The following is a 16,517-nucleotide window of genomic DNA, read 5'->3' as shown; positions in this document are numbered from 1 at the left end:
TTCAATAATTAAGACAGAAAGGCACCAACCTTACAATAAAAGTTCTGCTGTAATTTATACTTCAACTCCTTTGCTTCACTGCACAGAAAAGAGAGATTATACAAATAATTACTTAAACAAAAATGACAGCTACATCCTCTAGGAAAAGAGGCAGGACAAGCATGGAAAGCAAATGTTCCAAAAGGACATTTGGGAGCAAACACTAGGAATTAGGGCTCCTCTTAGTCATCTACAGGTTGTGTGAGACACTCCTACACCCAGGACCTAATAGGAAACCGATCTGTACCAGTGACAGGAGACATATGAATAGGACAGTCACACTAAAACTCAAACATCTACAGTGTGAAAGCTATTTAAGCACACAAACTACCATCACACCCAACATCCTATGTCACTGAAGGCCAGACCAAAGTCCTGAAAGCCAAGGGGATGGAAAAAAAGTTAAGGAAAAGGGAGTTCCAGTGCCTGCCACCAAAAATCTTCATCACAGGGCCAGGTCTCTCACAGACAGTCCTTGGCCTTTACAGAAATTGTTTTAACTTGGGACTGGGGAGCTCACTCTGACAGAGAGAGCCAAAATCTAACCTCAGGCACAGTGCAGCAAAGCATCATTTGCTTTTTCTCTAGAAGGTCCCAAAGCTTCTTCTGCCTTCCACCATCAGCATTGCACCTCGTGTGCAAGGCTCAAGAACACAAGTGTGCATCTGGGTGAACACAGCATAGGCTCTCAATATTTCTCAGATACTTGTTTCGTTTTTCATCTGTACTTCTTTAGAAGCACATTTAAGAAGTGCAACCTGCACTATTATATGTTACTGACCACAAGAATGCTCTCAAGAATGCTCCCAGTGCTGTGTAACTGGGGGGTGATGTAAGAGGAAGGAAAGATGCACTGGGATGTTGAAAAGATCAAGTTGAAGGGAAGGAAACCTCCGAAATACAAAGAAAAGAAGGTCAGATTCACTCTTTTGCAAAGACATCTCTATTCCTGTGCCCAAAACTCACAGCACAATATTACAGCTTTTCTCTACTCTTTCCAAACAAGTGATCTGGTTTTCTACTTATTTAGAATTAGCAGTAACAGGAACAAATTAAAAAAAAGCTGAGTATAACAAGCTAACCCTTCCTACTTCTATTTCTGTGATCTGCAACCTTCTTCTATATCTGCAACCTGCATCAAAACAAGGTAAAACATACCTAAGACAGCCCAGGAACCTTGGACAAAGGTGGTAAGATATGTTTTGAACAACACTCACAGTTTCATAGATTATATAGAACTGAGAGCAGAAAATACTAATGGATACTTCCTAATTACAGTCTGGTAAATTACTATAGTTTTTCCCAAAGTAATCAATTTCTCTCAGTAAAAGATACATAAAACCATAATCTACTCCTTCTCTTTAAATCTTTAAGCAAAGTGCCATCAAAACAGACAAAATGTTCACATGCAATTAATTACAGAGATCCAAAAGGAAAGGAAAAGCACTCACATTTTCTTTCTTATATAAGGTTAACAAGATACTGATGCTAAAGGTGGATAAGTGGATGGGAGTGGAATTTGCCCCAGCTAGCTTTCTCAATTCAAAGACAAAATCACAAAACATCCACAAATCCACACCCACAAATGGGAACTCTGCATAGAGTCCTCTTCCATTCCTGGTCTGGTGTCAACTCGGAGCACAACCATCTTCTCCTTTATTAGTAACAGAGATTAAGAAAGTGCTTTATAAGGCAAGTGATACTACTAATACCAGATTAGCCTAAAAATTATAAACTTTGTGACTGTTGGCAAGTCACTATTAATCCAGTTTGCTGACTGTTGCAAGTCACCAAGAAAAACATCAACTCCCTTCTGACACTCATTAAGTCATCTTCTTTCCCATTGGCATAAGCAAAGGCCACACTGGTTTTCCATCGGATTTATAATCTCCACTCCTGGTTTCCAAAGATTCACACTGCTCTAATTTAAGACATTTTTCCGTAATTAATCAGTGTAAAACACTGGAACTAAGCAAATAAGATTTAGGCTTCAGTTCACTGGGGCCACCTGGTTTGTGTTAGGGTAAGTCTTGAATTAGGATTCATTTGCAGGGTTTTCAGATAACTTTTATTTGTTATTAGTTACAGCTGTCAAGACACAGAAAGAGAAGTATCCAAAAATCCAGCAAATTACTTTTCGGGCTGGGTAGCAGCCAGCAGGAACACTCATTGCTGGGTTCAGCAAGGGTTTGCCAAACGATGAGAGATGTTTGCATGGGCAGGGAAGATTTCCTTTCTTGGAGTGTTGCTGCTAAAGGCTGCAGTCACCAAATTAGGAGTCAGGATGTCCAGAAGAAACAGCTTAGGGCTAAATTTAGGACTGTTGTCAGTAGTAACCGTCTATTAGGACAGAGACTAAGTTTGTATGGTCACCAAGATAGAAAAAGGAGAAAAGTGAGCCAGAAGTGGCAGTGATCTTAGAAGTGTGCACTGGTTTTGCCTGTGTCTGAGGCAGCCTGGAGCAAGCAGGAGCAGGGAGGCAGAACAGCAACAGGGTTTGCATGTGCACAGCCACCTGCACCTTCAGCCAGGCAGGACAGCCAGGCCAGTGTCTGTAGGTTATTGCCTGACTAGATGTGGTGCTGGAACTGACTCCTTGATTTGGCATTCATTTCCAGCCAGCAGAAGCCAATACATTCCCAGTCCGAAGAAGGTACCAAGGTATGCAGAGTCCTGGGTCCTTCATATTCCAGAAAGTGCAAAGTATCCCATAGATGCACTCACTGCTTCACTACAGCTTTTAACTGTAGTTAAAGCTGTAACTACAGCTAAACTACAGCTAAACTAAACTACTAGCTCTGCGTGCTAAAACAGAGCATTTAAAATCCAACACATCATCTTCAAACCTGCAAGCACCTACACCAACCCAGTTCTGATCACTGCTGAGGGAATGACATGGGCAGTCTGAAACTGTCACACAACACATTCCAACATCTGCAAGGTGTCTTACAAAACAGAATATCCTAATGCATGGGTAATAAGGTTAAATGTCAGGGCCTCCTAATTACTGCCTCCATCTCCAAAAAGGACTGGATATGCAATCTTATCTAATCATCATTTGGCCTCTCACTTCAGCCATCTGTAAACACAACCAGCAGCCCAGCTTAATTGGCAAGCTGTTGAAAGGGGTGCATCTAAAATGTCTTAAGTGCTTCAGATTTTTTTTTTTAAGTGCTATGTAGGTTAAGATGTTTGTTTATTTAAGACTAATCTCATATTCATGCATTTTAATTCATACATACTTTACATGACAGAAAAAACAATGTTACAAGCAACACTGGAACCCATTATCAGTGATCTAAACCAGGTCCTGGCTGTGCTGATCATAAGTAAGCAAACTCACTTCTAATATTCCTGATGATGTTTCCTGCACATAGCCCCTTCTACTGCCCTTTCAAGTGGCACCTCTAAGTAAGGAACTTCCCCCTGCCAAGATTCCCCACCACACTAAGCTGTTCACTGCATGGTTATAGGGTAAAAAAACTCAGGCAGAAGGGCAATTCTTTAATTTTATCACTACCAGCATGCAGAAGTAATCATTACCAAACAGACATCCTTCATTTTACTTAAGACACAGCCCAGTGTATTTAAAAGCAACAACTTGCAATTGCCCCCATCAGATTCATTACCCACTTATAAAGATAACTCTCTATCTTGCTGGAATCTAAACCACTCCAAAATACATTAAACCACCTCACAGACAAACATCATCATAACTTAAGAAAACACACAAGAATTCATTAAACTGTTAACTGACACCAAGGAATTCTCAGCTCTCTACATGTAGCACTAAAATGTTCCTGTGGGCTTTGATCCAGAAAGGAGCAATAGTCCATAAAGGATCAAAAGACAATTCCTGAAGCAACTGCCAGAAACCAGACCCAATGGGTTTAAGCAAGAAACAAACATTGGGGAACAGGAAAACAAATGCACAAATTCACACAAGAACACTCAAAAAAAAAAAACAAAAAAAAAACAAACAAACCAAACAAACATTAAAGACATTACAGCATTATTATAATGCTGTACAAAGTAGTATGGAGATTTTGGTTTTTTGTTTTTTTCTGGAAAACTATAGAGAATCCTTCAACTGAAAAGGCTGAAGAAAACTGTGCTAGAGGGCACTGTAATGGGGACCTCCCTGGAAGCAAAGCAACTGTGAACAACCAAGGAACTTCAAAAAACAAGCAAGCAAGAAGTCCCACCACAGCCCTCCTTAGAAGAGGGCTGAGATGCTGACTTCCTCTGACATTACTAATTCTTGACATCAATGCATCCCATCTGCTGGGGTATTTTATGGCTACAAAAGCCCTGGGTTTTACTCCCCAGTTGTTCTGAAAGTAAAAATTTAACTGGAATGGGCAACACTGGAGATTTTCTAAGGGAGAGATGCAACTAAGAGAGATGGTAGTTTACTCTGGAGAAAAGAAAAAGAAGGAAAAAAGCCTAGAAACAATATTCCTATGGGTTTTATCATTACCTTGCAGAAATCCCTCTCTTCTGTAACATCAGTGGCCTGTGGCAATGCCATCTCCAGACAGCATTCAATCTGTTCATGCTCAGAGTAATTTACTTCTACTCAATAAACAGGAAAAAACAATGGCAGATGTATGCAAAGAAACAAAAAAACTGGGAAAAAAAATCTCCTCCGAAGCCTAGCAAGGGATTAGAGGTATATACTTCAGAGAGGGATTGAGATTCATTCTTTATTCTGCCCTAGTGGCTCTATCCTAAACTTTTTAGGAACTCTGAGCAAAAATCCCTGTGCTAAACACCCATGCTATTGGATCTTTCCTGCTCTTCCTTAATATTTGAACTAGAACATTCACATAAGTGCACTCTATAAATTTTCCACCAGAACATTAGATGAGGTTAGGGAGGTAGCAGTCTCTGGCAGACTATAATAGGAATAATTTTTTTTAAATCAGTCATTAAGATGGGAGGTAGAGAGTGAAGAGACCGAAGCACAAACCACTGAGTTAGTGTCAATTATTTTCCAAGCAAATTCCTTCCTGGCATCCTCCAGTTCTTCTGCTTGTCACTCTGGGAATGCCATCCCAACCCACCCATCCAGGCACTCGGAACAAAATTCAGCAGCTGCTCATACCTCCCTCAGCTACTACACTATTATTAGTGTCCAGGAAGCAATGTTCCAATAGGGCCATTCAGTAATGTCCTCATGAAATGCGAGAGCAGCTCCTGGCCACTGTTAAATTATAGAATTTTTCCATATTTAAAAGAGAAACTGAAGGAGAAGGCTTCCAGAAAAAAATTCTTGTGGTGAAGAAGTTGCATCCTTTCTCAAAAGATAACACTTCAAGTGTGGATACACAAATTCCCTTTACAAGGATGTACTTTCAAATCTTGCATCAAATGCATTTGATTCTTTTTGTCTGCTCACAAGCTATCAAGATCCTAAACACAAGACAATCATGGATATTACAATAACGCATACCCAGAAAACTTTATTTATTGAAATAAATGTTGATAGAATCATTTGGGCTTCGTTTAATGCTTTTGGGGCAGAGGAGATTTTTGTTTCAGGAGGGACTTTGCTTGTTTGTTGCTGTTACATGACTTACAAACACTGTCAAGTTCCATTTAGACAAATTTCATTCTGCACCAGAGAGAAGCAAGGGAAGGAAGAAGCTATCTGACTAATTGCTAAGGTGCTCCAGCCAAAACAAAGACTTCCACTTTTTGTGACTGACACATTAATGCTTAATTTTATTTTCAAATGCACCAGTAGTAATAATCCCAAACTAATTTTCAGCAAGGTATCACAGCCATCTTCTTTGCAAGTACTTTTAATTAAAGAGCTACAAATAAAGGGTACAATGAGGAAAAATACTACTCAATGAAACAAGCTCTGCCATAACTTTACAAATCTGATTAGTAAAGTGGATTTCAGTATGTCCACAGAGCATTACAACAAGGTTGGCACACCTAAGCTTTTCTTCACATATGGATACTTCCTATAGAGAAGTGAATGATGATATGCTATGAACCTTAGAAAAGCCAAATTGATGACTTAAAATTTCCTCTTGAATAACTGGCAAAGCAAAGGCAAAACAGCTGCTTTCTCAGTTCATATTGCCATGCCCTTCATGCTGAGATGTCTGAAGCATGACTGGAAGAGCATACAGCACATTCTCCTTTCAGATTCTATATTAAGATAATTTACAAAGAGTATTTTAAAAAGTTTATAAGCACCTCTCAGTTCAAATAATGACTACAGAAAAAGAGCAGTGGGTGAAGTCTCATACAATGCAAAACAAATTGACACAACACTTCTCTGTAGTGTTTCAACATCTATTTATCTATAAAGCATCTATTATCTATAGTATTTATCTATAAAGCATTTCAGGAGTTTGAAGCAAGGGCTTAAATAGTGATGGGAAGGAAAATAATTAAGGACTCACCCAAAGCTGCTCCAAAAGTCATTTCTCTGGACCCAGCTAGCTCTTTTTGTTCACTATAAAATTACCCATGTACACAAAAACACAGAATGTTTTTGGCTTGAAGGGAAGAAGCCTGGGATGAAAAGACATGTCAGCATTCCATTAATGTAATTCACTTGTTTGCTGCTTAGAGTCTGATCATCACTATGCAAATAAAAACTCTATCACAACATGTCTTGTTTCACATTCTACTACAAAAGACTCAAATCAGTTTCAGAAAGAGCTATTCAGGCAAGATGTGGAGGGGAAATGTGAACTTTATTCTGCTTGCCTTCAGGTAAAAATCTAGTTTGTAAAAGCTGAACATTTCACCCCTCTTATTTCACTCCTTTGCAAACATGAACAGTGTCTGCTATAAAAAGATCCTCAGGACTGACAGCAACCTATTAAAAAAAGAAGCTCAATATATCACACAAATTGTGTTGCACCAAGATGTAAGGTATTTTTGTAGCTAAAAATGAAGAATTCATACCTAAGACATTTTCCCATTACAGACGCATGAAAGCAGTCAACAGAGGCACGAAGGGAAATAAAATTTCCAGTTCATTTAACAGAAAATCATTTAGGTTGAGTTTCAAAGCTACCTTTCCAAAATAACATTTGCATCTAGGGCAGTGCCTTGAGGGTGTTCTAATTCTTAAATGCACCATTAAAACTCATTTTATCCTAAGTCAATCATCATGATTACCAGGCCAGATATAGACACAACTCTTCTCATTGGGGCTTCCAAGCCAGTCATTAAATCTCCAGTAGGACAACTCCAGTCATGGGTTCCTTCAGAGCAGGTTACACTGCTTGAGTGTTACCTAAAGATAATGGGCACCAGCCTCAGCTGCTTCAGCTCTGCATCTGAAAGCAGTGGATCTGACAGATGAGTCTTTCCAAGACAGAGAATACACTTCAGCTTTTCTTAAACTATGGTATCCTGGCTTATCTAGGTTCATATCTCCTTTTGCTTAGCTCTAGGTCCTCAGCAAAGTTCCTGTGGACAAAAGACCAAGTTCCTACACATTATATTTAAGGGTGTAGCATAAGCATTTCACAAAAAAGAATTATATTTAGATTTTTTTTCAGCTTTTACTTCTAGAAGTAAAAACAAAGGATGCAATACATGGAGTTAGTTTTATTTCTTCTAACAAAGGTGCTGAACCTGCTGGAACAGGGGGATAGCAAGGCAAGAGTCACAACACAACAGTGCCTTTCAAAACAACCGAGATCACCCAGGGAAATGAGGCACAATGAAAGTACAGTAACAATTCCACAGAGCAAGAATGTTTAAGAGCAGACTGGAATACTGTCAGCTTTGTTTGGAAAAGCTTGAAGGCTGAAGAATTGAACAGACAAAAGCTTTGGAGAAACAGTCATTTGGCTTGTAACCAGGCTGGGTCAATTGGGACAGACCTTTTGCACAAGGGAGAGCACACAACCTGATATTTTAACAGGAAAAAATTTATACTGTTTGTTCCCAGAGTACTGGTGTGTTTCAAAGGATGGAACTGTGCAGCACACACAGTCTGTTAGTCCACATAAACTACAGACTCAGCCCCATGATAGATTTCTAAGAATGGTATTTTAAAAGCTTTTCCTCAAGTCCTTGGTGACCTTTCAGCACAGTCTCTCCACCTGTTTGCAAGATGGTGAAATTTGTTTTTAAGAAACATTTTCTAAGCAATCATATTTTCTTTTAAATCTGCTGTTTCCTTATCACGTTTTTGTTTGTTTGTTTGTTTCATCATTCAAACATTAACATTTTTCAAAGCATGCAACTCTTTCTAATGACTGACAAAATCACAGATTTAGACAAGTGAGCAAAAAAAAAAAAAAAAGGTGCTCTCCCTCTGGTTGGGAACACAGGCCAGTTTTGAGATTTGATACATTACAGTCTGATTTTTCTTAAAGCCCAAAACCTGCAAGTGCAACACAAGCTTCAGACTCTCCACCTTTAGTTTGCTCATCACTTCAGAGCCCATTTGCATCACCCAATGGAGGAAGTGGAAAAATTTCAAAGCTAAAAAACACTAACCAGCAACACAGGGACCAAGAAGCTGCTCCTGCACACACAGCTGAGTAGAAAGTCTTCCAAGACCCAGATCAGCCATACAGCCCTGCTCAGTTTCATCTTGGATACCCAATTTTCATTGCCAAATTAAACAAAGCATATTTTTTCTTCAAGGACATGCAGTCCTGACCAGACAGGTGTATATATAAAAACTGGAGAGAACTATAGGAAGTTCTAACAACCAGATCTATTGAGAACCAAAGCCTTCTCTCTGACCCCTAAGGAGCTGATAACCCCCACCTGCCCAGGACTCTCAACTAAAGGGGCAAAACAACAGGATTTTTATTCAAAGGTGTGAGCAGTACTAAAACCACAATCTATTCCATAACCCTGTGGTCTTCCCTCTCTGTTGATTATTACTCCTCTATTCCTTTCCCACACAGGATAACGGGAGCATGAATGATTTACAGGAATCTCTGATGTGGCCTTGGCCTGTGATGGCCACTTTGCTTCTGAGGGCCTGGATGTTTTCTCTCTATTTTTATCCTGAAAGATGAGCAAACACACATGAGGTAATAGAACAACATGGGGAGGAAACAGAAACAGCAGAAAGAGTAAAAGGCATTTACAAAGAAGAGGGTGCAAGAAACCAGAGGTACACAACTACATACAGAAAAATGAGACCACGACATTGAGGCAGTCTGCCAAAAATTGCCAAAAGTGTGTGTTTGGAGGAAGGTTCTGAGGATAGCATAAAGTCAGACACAAACTTTCCTTTCCAGGATATTCTTTCACAGCAAAATACCTAAATGTGTGCTTTGGATAGCAGGGATACATCTATCCCAGCAGAGTGACATGGGCATTTTAACTCCCAGCCACTGTAGCTGCCCTCCCTTCTATCAAAGTCACACCCTGAGGGCACAACCAGCACGGGAGGTGCCCAGATGGAGCATTTGTACCTACCCCAACTCATTGCAAAATATGATGGCTTAGTGTAAACTTGGCAAAGACAATGGGTTTGATTTAGCAACCAGACAGATTTTGGGTCCTGATTAAAACTGACAACTGCAGTGGGTGGCAACAGCCACCAGCAGAGATGTTAAATTCCCTGAACAGTAGTTTTTTCTTTAACTATTCTGCTAATATGTGGCCAAGCTCATCTGATCATGTATTTGACACTTGCTAGCCTGCCCAGGAAAGTATTCAACTGCTCAGTGTCCTAACTGGACAACTCAAAATCAGAAAGACTTTTAAAAGGCAATCAAAACACTGAGCATGCTGTAACATCTCAAGAACAACTGTCACAGCACAACATCAAACTTGATCCAGAAACTCAGACAAGTGACTCTAGATCCAAAAGGAAACCCTAAATATAAGCAAGTCAAAAATTATCTCAAAAAGCCACAACCCACCCTATCAAAACATTGCAACATTCACAGTGGGCTTTCTCCTTCAAAGCCTCTGGTTTTTAAGTTAATGTGTCAAGTGTTTTGTCAAACAAAAGCCCTGAAGTCAGTGTAAACTAGATGCATTAATTACCTAATGTTAAAAAATAGCTGAGGAGGAGGAGAGACATCCTGGGGTGCAGTTCTTCCATGCTGTTCCAAAAAATACATCCAAGTGTTTCCTGTCCAAACCCAGGGCAGAGCACCTGGCCTGCCCACCACCTCCCTGGCTCTACAGCAGGGAATAAAAACAAACACAGCACTCAGGAGCAGGACAAATCCCCTCACTGCTCCCTTGTGAAAAAAACTCATACTGCTCAGAAAGAGAAGTTCTGTCTCACTAAAGACTATGAAGTTGATTTTAGACTGACTTAAGAACTGGTATCAGTGTCATAAGCTCTGCTTGTTAAGATGTGCAATGCTTTTGCAATACTGATCTGGCAAGTATAGGATAATTTTAGGAACAACATACACCTGCAGCCATAGCAGTGGGTCTGGCTTTCTTTAATTACAAGCAGGTGTTTGCACTTTACAGGCTTTTTTTCCATCCTTTTTTTCCAACTCCTTAAGGTGTATTCATATTCCATAAAATTCAATATTAAGTTTCCAAGAGGCTTGTTATTAAAAAAGAAAAATAGTAGGAAAAAAACCAAACAGAAAACCTTTCCAACATGATCTAGACTTCTCTAAAAAATATGAACCATTCTATTTATTTCTATTGGCTTTGTCCTAATTTTATACAGAAAAAAAAGAACAATGGAACATCTGCAAGACAAAGAAGGTAATGGAGCTAGTGTGTAATCCAAGCTGAAAAGACATGATTCAAGATGACAAACCAGCATCCTCCACAGAATGAGTTTAACACTTTTTATAGCTACTGACACAGTATTGAATGCTTTGCTTTAGGTAGAGTTGAAGCAATGTTCTGTATTTTCTTACAAAAAAACCACTTCTCTGATCCTTACACAGAAGTAACTTTAAGCAGAAAAGAAGGTACTGTCTCAGTTAATTAAGCCCCAGCTGTGACAATTATCTTGAAGGGAATGGAAAAGAACTGTACTATTATTCCATTATAAGCAGTTACTTCTTAAAAGAAAACTGTATCAAGTGGGTTGCTAAGTACCTGTTTGACTTAGTTTTCTAATGTTTCCATTATTGAGATGAATTCCAAGAAAAAGGTTGGGGGTGGGAGGGGTCATTTTAAAAGGTGTATACTGCTCAGTAGCCTTAGGGACCCAGAATGTAGTTTTTATCTAACTGTGCCCTAGCAGAATATATTTCAAATTTAAAACTCATTGTTCACTTAGAGCATTTATTTGCTTGCTGTAAACACACGTAAAGCATGCCTGATAACAGAAGTAAAGCTCATTTTTGAGGCACAGATTGAAAACTCAGATGGCTTTCTAAAACACTGTTTGTGAAGATTTATTAATTCAGAGCTCACACTAATTCAAGGTGACTTAATCAAAGATAGACTTCTAACTAATCACGACTGATATAAGAAACTTTACATACGAGTTCAGTTGAGGCCCTTTCACTCCCCAGTATTCCCTAGTATTATTATATGTTAAGTAAGACTGAAATCCATTTTTATTCAGTCTTTGGATTCTTTATATATCTTTAGCAGATGTCCATTTTTTCCCTAGAAGTTATTCATGAGCCCTGTGTTAACTGCTTTGACTTGTACCAGTGTGTCAGTAAAACATTTTTTGCTTAAGACTTTGAGAGCTGGCACACTTCATAAGTTTAGCTGAGTCGTTTCATAAGTGCAGATTATACTAAGGAAAGATTTTAAAAATGTACATTTACTACTTTAGAAAAAAGAAAAAAAGAGCACTGTCACTCAAGGGATTGGAGTTAATACGTGGATGACAACAGCCTTTACCATCAAGTAATAATGTCCATAGTGGATCAGACCAACAGCCTACCTGGTATCTGGGAGGTCAGCCACAAAACAAAGAACATGGGTTTGGCCAACTCAGACGTCAGATTGTGTCTTAGGTTTGGATTAGGTTCTTCAATCAACTGAGTTAAGATGAAGATTTACTCTAATCTGCTGGCTTGGAGATAGGATTGGGAGTGGCTTCATTCCCATTGCCAACAAGAATTCCCATCTGTTTAACTTCTTGATGGCAAACATGTAAATTTTGCTAAAATTGTTCAGCTTTTAGTATGGAGCATACTTCAAGTGTATCTTTACCCTTTAATTTCAGTTGTTTCAAGAATCTGATAGAAAGATAAACAAGGCTGACTCAAAGCTTTCTCGTTTCCTGTGTAACGGTTTGAAACACCAAGTTATGGAGTTCAAGCTAAACACTGCAAGAATGAATAAACAATATGGTGGCTATTCCTTTTCTTGTGACAGTTAAATATGTTTAAAAGCAGTACAAAAAGACAATTTTCCACTGTTAATGATGAGTAAATGTAAGCAGTATATGTGCATGCGTTTTAAATAGAAATACAGCATTTCACAGAATTATCAGAGTTGGAAGGGACCTCTAGAGATCAACTAGTCCAATTTCTCAAGGTATTACATTTCAGTTAAACAAGAAAGGATCAAAATAGTTTATAAATAACTTCTGGATGGAGTTAGTTGTTTTCTGTTGAGAGAAACTATTTTTGCTTGATTGGAGAATCCTTATTCTGAAATGTGAAAGAAACTTGAGAGGTTTAGTTCTGGGCTCTTGAAGTCTCTGTAGAGAAAATTGTTGGATGCTAAAGAATACCCTGGATAAATACTGTGTATTTGCTTCTGAATTCTCTCTCTCTCTTTTTTTTTTTTTTTCCCCACAATAAAGTCCTGTACCAACAGAAATCAAATATTCTGAATTTAGGTAGAAACACTCCCATACAGCTGAGGAGACAAATGGAAAGGAGCCAAGGAGAGGATCCACATCATGTTACTAATTTGTCCTGCAAGACACTGATGACTCCAGTGATTAAAGAGAGTGGTGGCAGTATCTGCTTACCACCTCTGAAGGTTGTAACTGGTGCAGGCAGCAAACACATTTACCCTGCTGTCTGTCAAGCAGGAAGTGAGATCTATTTAATCACATCAGTTATTCACACCTAAAGAATCCTCAAGACATTTCTTGTAAGCCTCTGCTTTACAAGTGAATTGAAGAAAGTGCTAAGGGAGAGAGAAGCATTGCAGTCCCTATTGCAATCACCTCACTTCCCACAATTATTAACCATAGTGTGCCTGCTACACCTTATATTTTATAGACAACTCAGACAGGCTTATTATGCTCAAACATCAATTAAAACAGATTTAAGTTCATCATTTACTTGATTCTAGAAACAGAGAAATATTTCTGTTATTATTAAGATGATCTTTTTTGTTCAAAAGGCCAAAACAATTTTCCAAAAATTGTAATCACCTCTTGCCTAATAGGTAGTCATCTAAACTCTTAAAATGCTTTAAAAAAAAGCTCTTATTACATTCCCTAGATTGTGCCAAGCCACTCTGTGCAGAGAACACAGTTTTGATAGAGGTGAATAGCTTACTCTGTGTCTAGACCACTTCTTGATTAATCCCATTTGGCTTCCCAACAGCAGATCAGTGAGGTTCCTCAAAGAATTTAGATGCTGATGGTCTTCTGAAAACACAAGACCAATACTCTAACTACTGGGGTTTCAATGGGTTTTAACACCTCCCTGTATCCTTCAGTTCAAATTATCTTTTAGCATCTGTTCAACAGTGTCACTGCTTCACCAGCAGCATGGCAGGACTACTCAACCTCAAACTCATCATGCAGAGCACTCCAAAGGGGAAAGCCAACTGCAGAAACCTGAATTTTGAATTTTTTTAAGGATGGATCTAGCCTCAGTTTTGATTTCTCAGTGGTGAAGCACTGATGTCTGTTAGAATGGGGTACAGCACCTAAACTCAAGAGGAGTCTCTGTCATCTCAGAAGGAAGGAATTGCTTAGACCTGAACATAAAGCAAGATCTCAGATAGTTTCTCTAAATATTTCTCATGGGCTAGCCCTCTGTATTTCACCAAGCACCCTCAGGCCAGGTAGCTCTGTCTGGTGTGCTGACTCCCTTGGCTCCCCCCACACCCAGCCAAGCATTCCATGCATTGAACACCAAGCCACAGCTACCAGCACAGGATTCTGCTGTGGATAGGAGGCTTAGACAACACCATCAGCTCCACACTTTAAGTTATGTATATCTAACCATACATGAGAAACCAAGGCTGTGGGGCAATTGCCAAAATACTGCTTAGATGCTTGAGGAAGAGATGATTTCCCTCTACCATTCTTATCCAAGCTTAGGGACAGTTTTTTACTTTGAATTTGAAATTATGATGATCTAGATTGACACTTCAATTCACAGATTTCAAATAATCCTCAATGAACTCAGTTTGCATTAGCTAAATATTAACTGGCCAAAGATTATGATTTACAAACAAGTGAAGTTTGGCATGGTGTTTTCATAGCCCTCCTTCCTCCCTACCTTCCCCCCCCCTCCCCCTCCTTATTTTTTTATATCCAGGCACATCAGACAAAGCCAGAAAAGAATGTTTCTTTCTTTGCTCAAAAGGAGTTATTTGTTTTTAAAATCCTCACCATCTCCAGACAGCTACACTGCTCACACCATTGGCCAAATCCTTCTCAGTTTACTTGAAGTGAAATCCCTGGAAAGCCTGGTTCCTCGCCTTCAGAAGTTTTCCACAATACAAAAGTTGGGGTACACTTTTCAGAACGCAGCACCAGAGTGCTGAATCGTTTGTCGTTTTTGTTTTTTCTGGCTAATTGGTACAATCTCTCACCCAACCAGATGACTAGTAGACTACACTACTATATCTTAAGTTAAATGGAAGAAATATTACAATTCAACGTTAAGAACAGGCATCAGCATGGCCAAACAAAGAAAAGTTCCTACATAAATCACAGCACAAGTGACCAAAATATAGAAATGTATATACATTCAACGAGTAAAATGGAAAATTAAAAATCACTATCGCATTTTAAGAGGCCGCAGACACAAGACTGGTAACGAGTGCTCTCACCACAGAAGTCTGATAATTCCTGTACATGCTTAAAATCGTGACAAAGGGGCGTTTTCAGCAGCCTCGGGAACAGGCTACACATACACACACACGTACAATGGTTACGTTGAAATATGCAGTTCACAGAGGCTCAGCACCGGTAAAACCTGAAACCGGGTTCTCGGCGGGTTTGACATCGCGGCTCGCTCGGGGTTCGGCACAACCGCACGCCCGATCCGGGCCCGGACAGATGCAACAGGCGTTGTCCGTGTCCGGAGCTGCCCGGCCCTGCCGCCGCTATCATCCCGCATTCCCTCACCACGGCGAAAGGGCCGGAAAGGACCTGCGTCCCCGGGAGATGCCGTGGAACCCAAGGGCGAGGCTGGAGGAAACTCACGGTAACAACAGCCAGCGCCGCCGGCTCAAACGCGAAAGCTCTCGGCGCCGGGCCCCGAGCCACCGGCAGCCGCCCCGCAGCCACCCGGCCCCGGCAGCCCTCCACTCACTCACTTTTGGTGGCGGCGATCAGGTTTTTCCCATCCTTCAGCAACTCCTTGATAAACTTATTGGTCCTCTCCAGCTCGGCCTCGTGGGCTCTCACCCGCTCCCTGAACCAGGGGCTGTCCAGGTAGCAGTCGCTGAACTCCAGGGGCTGCAGCCCCATGGCTGCCGCTGCGCCGGGGCTCGCAACCCCTCTCCCGGCTACACCACAGCAGCGACCTCCGAGCGGCCCCGCGGCGGTGAAGCGACAGCCGCGGCCACAAAGAGAGCAGCAGCAGCGGCGGCGGCGGCGGCGGCGGCTCCCCCCACGCAGGGCTGAGCAAAGGCGAGGCGAGCGGAGCGGAGCCGCCCTCCCTGATGCGAGAGGCGGTGCGGTGCAGCTCTGCTCGGCACAGCGCTCCCGGCAGCCCCGCAGCCAGCGCCGGGCCGGGCCCCGCCCGCTGCCCGCCTCTGCGCTCCCTCCCCGCGGCCTTGCTTACGCAACGCGCCTGCACCGTGCGGGGGACGCGGCCAGGTGCTCCCCGCAGCAGCCGCCCGGTCCCCCGGGCGAAGTCCCCTCTTGTTCTTTCCGGTGGTGCCCGCCAGATCAGGGGCCCGGCGGGCGAGGTGCCGCGGTTGGGCGGGAGAGGCTGGAGGGTGAAGGCTTGTGGCGACAGGCCACGGGGCGGGGAGGGGAGAGGAGAGCACCGGGGCTGAGGTGATTCACCTGGCAGCCACGTCCGTGGGCTTCGGAAAGGAGCAGAGCAGGTGTGGGCTGGTGGACCCAAAGTTCAGCCGTGGGTTCGGTGTCTGCAGCCTCCCCGGGCCGTGAATGTCCCCATTTCATCAACCAGCACGGGAGTAAGTGCTGCAGCAAGAGCAAGGCCTTTGGGAGACTGCTCAGTGCTGAGCTGTTTCATTGAAGAATGGTAAGAAAATTGTAAAAAAAGCCCCAACGAACAAACAAAAACCCCACAAGCAACCAAACGAAAAAACCCAAACAAACAAAAAAAAACCAATCAACAGAAAACGCTTAAAACTAAACTTTTATTTATAATTATAGTTTCATTAATGGTTTAACAGTAGTGCAATTCACA

At 41.3% G+C, this 16,517-nt stretch overlaps 1 protein-coding gene across 1 annotated transcript in view; it reads right to left on the bottom strand.

Annotated features, from left to right (window-relative positions):
- The window catches only part of ARHGAP10 (Rho GTPase activating protein 10), a 140,484-nt gene extending 124,683 nt beyond the window's left edge, over positions 1-15,801 (bottom strand). The window contains exon 1 of the mRNA XM_030450803.1: positions 15,451-15,801. Coding sequence (XP_030306663.1) covers positions 15,451-15,604 — 154 coding nt within the window. The 5' untranslated portion in view covers positions 15,605-15,801. The remainder of the gene's footprint in view (positions 1-15,450) is intronic.
- Positions 15,802-16,517: the final 716 nt, after the last annotated feature.

The sequence above is a fragment of the Calypte anna genome, chromosome 4B (assembly GCF_003957555.1).
Source record: "Calypte anna isolate BGI_N300 chromosome 4B, bCalAnn1_v1.p, whole genome shotgun sequence".
In the NCBI taxonomy this organism is placed as follows: Eukaryota; Metazoa; Chordata; class Aves; order Apodiformes; family Trochilidae; genus Calypte; species Calypte anna.
This window is presented reverse-complemented; position numbering and strand designations above follow the sequence as displayed.